This window comes from Balaenoptera physalus, assembly GCF_965194825.1.
Source record: "Balaenoptera physalus genome assembly, chromosome: 14".
Classification (NCBI taxonomy): Eukaryota; Metazoa; Chordata; class Mammalia; order Artiodactyla; family Balaenopteridae; genus Balaenoptera; species Balaenoptera physalus.
Window position 1 is genome coordinate 71,611,313 of NC_138893.1, and position 10,827 is coordinate 71,622,139.

The window sequence follows — 10,827 nt, forward strand, 5'->3', positions numbered from 1 at the left end:
TATAAAGATGAACATTGTGTAGCATATCATAATTTGTAAAGCTCTTTTGCCTACACAGTTTCATTGAATTCTCACCGTTTGAGGTAGACATTAGTTATGCTCTGATATTACTGATGAAGTACTTCAAGTTCAGAGCAATGAAGTTTGTTCCATATTGTCATTCAGACAGCAAGTAGAGGAGCCAAGACTGAAACTGAAGTCCCCTAATGCCCAAACACATGCTTAGTCCATAATGCCATTTTAAGTGACATATCTAAAGTTATTTTCCATAAATTTCTGGATGACAATTTGGGGATATTTATTTGCAACTAAAATATCAAAGTCACTGACATGTCATAAAAAAGAAATCATTTATGTCATAGATTAGTTATATTAATCATTGGGGGATCAAGAGAATATGGATAATGAAAATAAACAGGTACCCCTAAATCTTTTTTAGGGTTTCTTTAGGCAATGTTCAATGATATGAAGTGTTTCATTTGAACTCGGGTACATCTAAAAAAAAGTTTAAATTTGATTTATCCAGTGAAGATATAAAGAGATTGAGATTGAGTCAGTTTCCCTTCTGTTCAGTTAAGCTTCAGTTAACTAGTTCTAGACCAAGAATTATATTATTATCATTTATCTTCCTGATATTTTAAAAAATGTATTTACATAAAGAAGTTCTTGGTTAAATGTTTGCTCTTTTTAGGCACTTTTCTTTGTGGTTGAAAAGTACAAATGTGTTTTCTGAAAGTGGATATTGGTATTCAATTAACATCCCATTGTTTTTCGTATATATATATATGTATTTAGGAGCAGTATATCTTTTGTTATAAAATTGTGCTTGAAGTTCTTCAGAAGCTTCTGACTTTAAAGTAAGAAAGACTTCTGTTGCTTCACTCTTGAAATTACCAAGTGTCTTGGAGCCTCCTCATAAAGAACGTGTTCGAGCTGTGCTGAAGGGCTTTGCTTATGCAAATGTGCTGTCTTGGTGTATCATTTGACTTTCTTTCTGACAACTCCCTGAAGGCAGCATCATTTGGTTTGGGTTGGACAGTGTTTACCCACTGATCTTACTTAGGTAACATCAAGTACCCTCCCACATTTTCCAATGAAATGAAAGTTACATAAAACAACTGCAGCCTATTTGGTTGAAGGGGTTACAGAACCCAATAAAGGACTTAAACTGTATTATTTAAGATTTTATTTGGAAAGACAGCTGAAGTGAGCTGAGGATTCTGCGGATCACAAGATGGCAAGATCATATCATGACCTCTTACAGGCATCTTCAAGACAGATATGTATCCATGTTTTTTAGCTAGAGTCTGTACTTGTAGGTGGTGTTTGAAAAACTTAGGTCACTAAAGAGTCCAATTAGGATGGGTTAACTGTCTATGCAAATTGGCTTCCATTTTCCTATACTCCTACACTCCTCTGGGGCCCCAGGGACCTCGGAGGACAAGCTGCCTTTCTAGAGCAGCTAGACAGGACCTGTTGGTCTGGGAAGCATTTTCATGGGTGGGCAGAGTTCCTCCTCTCCATCACATGAGCACATTGGTGAACGGTCCAAAACTAAAACAGATGTTTATATAGAAAGTCCAAGAGGAAATTTTTGCCTGTCTTGAGTTCTTTCCTATCCCACCTGAACACTTAACATATTACTCAGTCTGCTTTGTTAAAAGCAAATATTACATTCTACTTGCCTCTTACTCTCTGCCCTTCAGCTAACCAATAAACTTTGATATAAGCTGTATTACGTACTTCTGAGTATCTGTTACACCAGATATATTTTTCAAACTAAAATCTATGATAATTATTTTTTTCTTCAGAGTTCCATTAAATCATTTATTTCCATTACTGCCCCACCTCCACTGTAACATTTAGAAGTTGGCTTTGGGAACCAGATTTTGGAAAACCAAGTTCATAGTTGTGAAAACGAAAACTTCCATATTCTGTTTTTGAAAAGATATGGCCATTATTATAGTCATCTTATTATAGGACTTTGCCTCATACAATTACAGTGATATTTTGGTCAAGAGATTTCAGTGACCAGTTATACTTGATTATAAAGTATAAAGCAAGTGATACATGTCTCTGTATGATGTAATTCAGTGGAGATCAGAATAGTCTATGCATTATATTGGGAAAGTTTCTAATATTAATCTGTAAATCTTGAATTTTTAAGAGAATTATTTTGTTCTCTTAGCTGAATGAATACTTGAAATGGTTGAATTAAAACTGATAAATCTCATTTTAAAAATAATTATATGCTGGAAATGTACTTTATATATTAAATGGAATTGATGATTTTGCCTGTTTACATTGTATAAATAATAGTCTGTGCTAAACATTAATTTAATTTTGATGATTGGCTTTTAATATTTGTATTACTAATTTTATTTTCTATTATTATAAAATAATAGATATAATGTACAATAATATTTCTGAGAAGGATTCTATGCTATTATTTAAATTAAAAGATTTACTATGTATTGCCTGAAATATTTTTATTATTTGGGCCTTGAAATGTTCTTGCAAAGAAAAATTCCACAATTCTCAATGGTAAACCTGTCTCTTCTTTAATGTGTGCCTCATTTTTATAGCTGGACTAATTTTTAGTTTTTCAGGGAAATTAAGTAAATATGGCAATACTGATTACATTTGTTTTTATTTCATTTTGGGGATGTGAATTCCAAACTGAAAATTTTTTTTTTAATTAATTAATTTATTTATTTATTTATTTTGGCTGTGTTGGGTCTTCGTTTCTGTGCGAGGGCTTTCTCTAGTTGCAGCGAGCGGGGGCCACTCTTCATCGCCGTGCGCGTGCCTCTCACTGTCGCAGCCTCTCTTGTTGCGGAGCACGGGCTCCAGACGCGCAGGCTCAGTAGTTGTGGCTCACGGGCCTAGTTGCTCCGTGGCATGTGGGATCTTCCCAGACCAGAGCTCAAACCCGTGTCCCCTGCATTGGCAGGCAGATTTTCAACCACTGTGCCACCAGGGAAGCCCCGAAAATTTTTGACTAATTGAAATACTAAGTTTTGTACCAACAATAAATCAATTTTTGCCTAGAATATGAATATGAAACTCCCATTGACACCTTTGTGAGTAGATGAATGCTTATTTAGAAGAAATTTTAAAATATTTAAATATATATTTATAAGCATATATGCATATATTAACTTTCAACTTTAAATACATATTTTTTAAATTGTATGTGCTTGATGAACTTATATGTTGGACCCAGATTTTTCAGGAATAAACATTGTAGGTTTTATTCTCATATAAGTCTTAGCAATTTATTTTTCTTTGCACCTTTCACCTCCAATCTGTCTAAAACACTGTTGAATTTTCAATTAAGTTTACAATTGTTACTCAAGGTCATTTCAGTAATGTATTTATGTTGAAAAATCTCAAAGGAAAACACCTTAAATAACTCTAAAACAAATAAGTTTCATTTCCTACTTACTTTTTCTTAATCCCTGGGAAGAATTAATTTTCTTCTGTGTTGTCTTGAGGTTCAAGTAATTGAACCAAAAAATTGGAAAACACTAAGTAAAAACAGGTTAGTGGTGGGGGTGATGGATTGCTCAGTGGAATACTCAGTTAGTCCACAGCCACAATAAAAAGCAATAACCGATGACCTCATAATGAAACAATTTGAATTAGAAGGAATCTTAAAAGATATATAATCTTTTAACCATCTATCTAACCATCATATCTAAAACTTGAACATTTTTTAGACACTACTAGCAAGCAACATCATATTTGGAGCTGAAAAACTAGAGCCTTCCGATTAACAAAACAATACCTCCTGTTAGCACTATAAGTGAGTACTGCTCTAGAGTTAATCAGCCAATGCAATAAGATTACAAAAAGGTATAATTGCTATAAATATTGGAAAGCTGGAACACAGTAATCTTTTGTTTGGATATTTTGCCCACATAGAAATAGTAGACTCAACTAAAGTATAGTATTAGAAGATTCATTACGAAGTATGGATAAAAGATACCTATGCACCAAAAATCTTTCTCTCTATCAGGGGTCAGCAAACTATGGCCCACAGGCCAAATCTGACCTATTGCCTGTTTTTGTAAATTGAGTTCTATGGCCATTTCTTTATATATTGTCTGTAGGTGCTTTTGTGCTACAATGGCAATGGCAAAGTGGCAGAGATCATATGGCCCATAATGCCTAAAATATTTATTATCTGGCCCTTCAAAGAGAAAGTTGGCCAACCCCTTTTATATATCTTTAATAGGAAAAATATCTCTGAGCAATAGGGATATGTACCATATATATTTTATAAAATGTATAAAATACTTAAGATTAAACTTACCAAGAACTTGACCAGTTCATATTCTGAATGAATAGTAAATGAATAGTAAATGCATGAAAAGAACCATGATATTTTTGAAAAGAAAAATTAATTGTGAGGAAGGGAGAGGGTTTCCCTTAGCAATAATCAAAGTATTGTCTAAAGTCACAGTAATTAAAACAATGTGAAACTGGTACAGGGATACATAAATGGCTCAATGGAACAAAATAGTCAAGAAGTAGAGTCCACAGACTCATATATATTTGTGAATATTTAATGTATATTGTATGCTAAAGATAGCATTCCAAATCCAGAGCTTCAAAATACATGAAGCAAAAACTGATAGAACTGATAAAACTGGAAAGATAGGAAAATCTGCAATTATAGTTAGAGATTTCACCTCTTAATAGTTAATAGAATAAGTAGAAAGAAAGTCAGTAAGGATATAAAAGATTTGTATAACACTATCAACCTGCTTGACCTAATTGACATTTGTAGAGAGCACTTCACCAAACTACAGCAGAATATACACTCTTTCAAGTGCACGTGGAACATTCACCAAGAGAAATTATATTGGGGGTTCAAAAAGTCTCAATATAACTCAAAGGAAAGGAACTGTATAAGTATGCTTATGGAATTAAGTAGAAATCAATAATATAAAAATATTTCAAAAATTCCAAAGTATCTAGAAATTTAACAGTGTACTTCTAAATAACTTATGGGTCAAAGAAAAAAAGAGAAATTAGAAGATAATTTGAAATAAATGAAAACACAACATATCATAACTTGTGAGATGCAGTGACAAAGTTTAGGGGGAAAGTCATATTCTTGGTTGGGCTATGCTGAATTTGTTATGTCTGTGGGACCTCCAAGTGTCTCTGCAAGTCTAATGTTAAAAGGATTCCTGGGCTTCCTTGGTGGCGCAGTGGTTGAGAGTCTGCCTGCCGGTGCGGGGGACGCGGGTTCGAGCCCTGGTCTGGGACGATCCCACGTGCCGCAGAGCGGCTGGGCCCGTGAGCCACAATTACTGAGCCTGCGCGTCTGGAGCCTGTGCTCCGCAACAGGAGAGGCCACGATAATGGGAGGCCCGCGCATCGCGATGAGGAGTGGCCCCCGCTTGCCACAACTGGAGAGGGCCCTCGCGCAGAAACGAAGACCCAACACGGCCATAAATAAATAAAATTAAAAAAAAAAAAAGCACTCCCTTCTTCAAAACTATCAGTTAAAAAAAAAAAAAAAAAGGGATTCCTGAGCTAAAGACCTAGATATTAGAGAGTGTTTGCCTTGAAGGTGATGTTTGAAGGCATGGGAATGGATGAGCTCCCTAAAGGAAGTGAGATGGAGGCCAAGGGCAGAGCCCTGGGGAATGTCAACATTCATTCCCACTTTGACTGCCCTTCATGGCCCAGCCTAAGAGCCACGGTTCTTCCATGAAGCCTCCTAACACGCATCTCTCCCTCCTCTGATTCTTTCATCAGTGCTTTTCAAAGTCTGTGGTGAAAGGCCTGTTTTATTTACAAACAGATAGACCCCAAAATATCCAACAGATATTTACTGGAAAGTGTGGTGGGTTAACAGCAATTGAAACTGGATGAGTATCACTACCGTCCACTTCAAAAGTGAGTAAGTGCAAGCAGCACTTGGTAAGGCCTAAAGAGGTTGGAGCAGTCTAGTTGCTATCTACTCTAAAAGCAGACCAGCCAAGACTCTTTTCCAGGACAGAGTCCCACACTGAGGAGAAACTGTAGAATCAAAAGTGAGCAGAACAGGGATAATAGGGATGAAGAAAAGAGAAAGTCCATGTAAAAGTGAGTGAGGGGAACAGAGCTGGAAAACCTTTTTAATGTTTTGAAATATAAAAAAGTTATAAGAGAGAAACTATAGTATGCAAATGACTATATGACCTAACAAGGTAGATATAGTCACTTCAAATGGGTATACTATAGGCAAAAAATGTTTAAGTGATTTTGGTAATAACTGGTAGAGTAGTATTGGATTATCATTTTGAGCCTATTGTAATACTGGGTAAAGCAAATGAGTAATTATGTGATGTTTGAATTCAGTTATCCTCTGTGTCATTGTGAATGAGGACTCTAGATGTAGAAGAAAAAAGATACAGGTGTAATACAGAAGTTAAGTAAAAACCCTGTAGTTCTCAATTGAAAATAACAATATGAACCCAGGAAGTATTTAGATGCTAGATAGATAGATAGAGAGCCAGATGCTTTGTCAACTTAAATGTCCTAGAAACAGTGACCAACTTAGTAAAAATGAGCATCCCTAGTGCCCAGATTTTGATTTCTAAATCTTGCAAGAATGAAAGTGACATAGACATTTTCAGACACAACAAATCTGAGAGAGTTTGCTTCCAGCAGAGTACCCTAAAGGAAATTCTAAAAGTTAAAATGCCAGAAAATTATCCCAGATGAGTTAAAGATGGAATTAAGAGCAGAGAATGGGTTAAATGTTTTGTTGGGTTTAAGATACACACATTGAATTAAAATACATTACAGGGACTTCCCTGGTGGTGCAGTTGTTGGGAATCTGCCTGCCAGTGCAGGGGACACAGGTTCGAGCCCTGGTCTGGGAAGATCCCGCATGCCGCAGAGCAATGAAGCCTGTGCGCCACAACTACTGAGCATGCGCTCTAGAGCCCACGAGCCACAACTACTGAGCCCACATGCCACAACTACTGAAGCCCGTGTGCCTAGAGCCCGTGCTCCGCAACAAAGAAGCCACTGTGATGAGAAGCCCGTGCACCACAATGAAGAGTAGCCCCCGCTCGCTGCAGCTAGAGAAAGCCCGTGTGCAGCAACAAAGACCCAATGCAGCCAAAATTAATTAATTAATTAATTTTTAAAAATACAATACGACACTAACATACTGGTTGGGAGACATATAAATAGATTTAAAATGTTCTGAGGTTCTTGGACTATTCAAGAGAAGGGTAAATTTATCAACTAATATTAGATTTTGATAACTTTAAAATGCTTTTTATAATTTCTATTGTAACTACTAAAAGAACAGGAAAAGTGTATAAGTTCCAAATTAAGAGAAGGTAAAATATAGGCAAGACAGGACAGAAAAAGAAACAGAATGTGGTGCAAATAAAAAGCATATAAAAAGAGTAGACTGAAGCCCAAAGATATCAGTAATTATAATAAGTGATAAGTGGATGAAATGCTCAATGTAAATGATGAAAAATATCAAGAAACAAATTTAAAACATAAGGATACAAAAAGGCTTAAAATAAAAGGGTGTAAAAACGGATGCAAACACTAGGCAAAAGAAAGCTGGCATGGTATATTACTTTTAGACAAAATAGAATTTTAGCAAAAAGCATTACTAGAGAGGTGTTCTGGAAATATATGACCACTCTAAATTTGCATGCACCTAATAACAGGGCCCTAAAATATATAAAATATATATACAAAATAAATGAAGCATATATATAAAATAAACTATAAAGAGAGAGACAACTACAAAATAATAGTGAGGGGTTTAAACCTCTCTTAGTAATTAATAAAACAAGCAGACAAAAATCAGTGAGACTATAGGAAGAAGACAGCCATCTACAGGCCTCAGAAGAAACCAACCCTGCCAACACCTTGATCTTGGACTTTTACCCTCCAGAATTTTAATAAAATAAATTTCTGTTGTATAAACAAACAAACAAAATAAATCAGTGAGACTACAGAAGAACATGATGTACCCAGTTGACCAAAGAACATATATAAAACATTGCATCCAAGACTGCCGAATATACTTTTTTTCAAGCTGTCATGACACTTATACCAAAAATGACCCTGGGCCAAAAAGCAAATTTCAATTTATTTCAAAATAATTAAAATCATAAGCAGTGTGTTTTCTAAACCAAATGCAATTATGCTAGAAATTAGTAACAGAATGATAACTGGAAAAGCCACATATATCTGAAACTTAAGAAATGTACTTTTAAATAAATAACGGGACAAAGGAAAAATCATAATCGAAATAAGTTTGAACTGATAATGAAATTAGTACATTTAAAAACTTTTGTGAGAGAGCTAAAGCAATATTTAGAGGAGAATCTATAGCCTTAACTACATATATTAGGAAAGAAAGGACAAAATTAGTAAGCTAAATAAGCATTGATCTCAAGAAGTTAAAGGACAGCAAAATTAACCAAAGTAAAGTAGAATGAAGTTTAGACTAGAAATGAATGACATAGAAAACAAATATATGATAAGGGGAATCAACATAGCTTGATCAAAACTGGTTCTAGTAAGACTGATCCAGAAAAATGAGAGAAGGAACAAATAACAAAAAGCAAGAATGGAAACAAAGGTATTTCATTATAGAATCTGGAGACTTTAAAAAAAGAAAATGCAGGCTCTAAAAGCAAAGGCAATAAAAGAAAAAATAAATAAGTGAGAGTATATCAAACTAAAAAGCTTCTGTACAGCAAAGGAAACCATCAACAAAATGAAAAAGGCAACCTACTGAATGAGGTAAAATATTTGTAAATCATATATTTGATAATGGATTAATATCCAAATATATAAAGAACTCATACAACTCAATAGCAAACAACAAAAACAAACAAATGATAAACAAAAAAACAAGCAAGCTGATTTTAAAAATGGGCAGATGATTTGAATAGACATTTTTCCAAAGAAGATACAGATGTCCAACAGGTACAAGAAAAGATGCTCAACATCACTAATCATCAGGGAAATGCAAATCAAAACCACAATGAGATAACACTCACACCTGTTAGAATGGCTATCATCAAAAAGACAAGAAATAACAAGTGTTGGCAAGGATGTGGATAAAAGGGAACACACATGCACTGTTGGTGGGAATGTAAATTGGTGCAGCCATCACAGAGAACAGTATGGAGTTTCCTTAAAAAATTAAAAATAGAACTACCATATAATCCAGTAATTTCACTTCTGGGTATTTATCCAAAGAAAACGAAAACACTAATTTGAAAAGATATATGTACCCCCATGTTCATTGCAGCATTTTTTACAATAGCCAAGATATGAAAACAACCTAAGTGTCCATCGATGGATGAATGGATATAAAAGATGTGGTATATATATACACAATGGAATACTATTCAGGAGCAAAAAAGAATGAAATCTTGCCATTTGCAACAACATGGATGGACCTTGAGGGCATTATGCTAAGTGAAACAAGTCAGATAGAGAAAGACAAATACTATATGACCTCATATGTGGAATCTAAAAAACAAAACAAAACAAAATAAAAACCAAGCTCATGGATACAGAAAACAGGTTTGTGGCTACTAGAGGCAGGAGTTAGGGGTGGATGAAATGAATGAAGGGGGTCAAAAGGTACAAATTTCCAGTTATAAAATAAGTCATGGGGATGTAACATACATCATGGTGACCATAGTTAATAATACTTTATTGCATATTTGAAAATTGCTAAGAGAGTAGATTTAAAAGTCCTCATCACAAGAAAAAAAATTTTTAACTTGTATGGTAAAGGATGTTAACTAGACTTATTCTGGTGATCATTTCACAAGATATACAAATATCAAACTGCTATGTTGTATACCTGAAACTAGTATAATGTTATATGTCAATTATACCTCAATAAAAAAGCTGAAAAAAAAGAATGTGAGAGAATATCAATAAGTTTATGCCAACACACTTGAAATGGACAGATCCCTAGAAAAACTAACAATCAAAATAGAAAATCATAACAGGTAGGTCTAAAATTTCAAAGAGGGGCTTCCCTGGTGGCGCAGTGGTTGAGAATCTGCCTGCCAATGCAGGGGACACGGGTTCGAGCCCTGGTCTGGGAAGATCCCACATGCCGCGGGGCAACTGGGCCCGTGAGCCACAACTACTGAGCCTGCGCGTCTGGAGCCTGTGCTCTGCAACAAGAGAGGCCGCGATAGTGAGAGGCCCGCGCACCGCGATGAAGAGTGGCCCCCGCTCGCTGCAACTAGAGAAAGCCCTCGCACAGAAACGAAGACCCAACACAGCCAAAAATAATAAATTAATTAATTAAAAAAAAAAAACCCAAAATTTCAAAGAAACTGATTCATAATTAAAACCATTCCACAATAAAAAAGTAGGTGGGGCTTCCCTGGTGGCGCAGTGGTTGAGAGTCTGCCTGCCAATGCAGGGGACACGGGTTCGAGCCCTGGTCTGGGAAGATCCCACATGCCGCGGAGCAACTAGGCCCGTGAGCCACAACTGCTGAGCCTGCGCGTCTGGAGCCTGTGCTCTGCAACAAGAGAGGCCGCGATAGTGACAGGCCCGCGCACCGCGATGAAGAGTGGCCCCCGCTTGCCACAACTAGAGAAAGCCCTCGCACAGAAACGAAGACCCAACACAGCCATAAATAAAATAAAATTAATTAAAAAAAAAAAAAAAAAAGTAGGTGGCTTCACTGGCAAGTTCTAAAAAATAATTAGAAGTGTCTCCAATCTTATACAGTTCTTTGATAGAAAAGAAAAAGTTTAGCATAGCATTGATACCAAAACCCAAAAAGGAAACTATGAGAACACA

The 10,827-nt window shown here is 35.7% G+C and overlaps 1 protein-coding gene across 1 annotated transcript in view; it reads left to right on the top strand.

Annotated features, from left to right (window-relative positions):
* PTPN20 (protein tyrosine phosphatase non-receptor type 20) overlaps nucleotides 1-10,334 on the top strand; it is a 95,265-nt gene extending 84,931 nt beyond the window's left edge. Inside the window, 1 exon segment of the mRNA XM_082425478.1 lies at nucleotides 796-10,334. Within this exon segment, the coding sequence (XP_082281604.1) occupies nucleotides 796-861 (66 nt within the window). The 3' untranslated portion in view covers nucleotides 862-10,334.
* The last annotated feature ends 493 nt before the right edge of the window (nucleotides 10,335-10,827 follow it).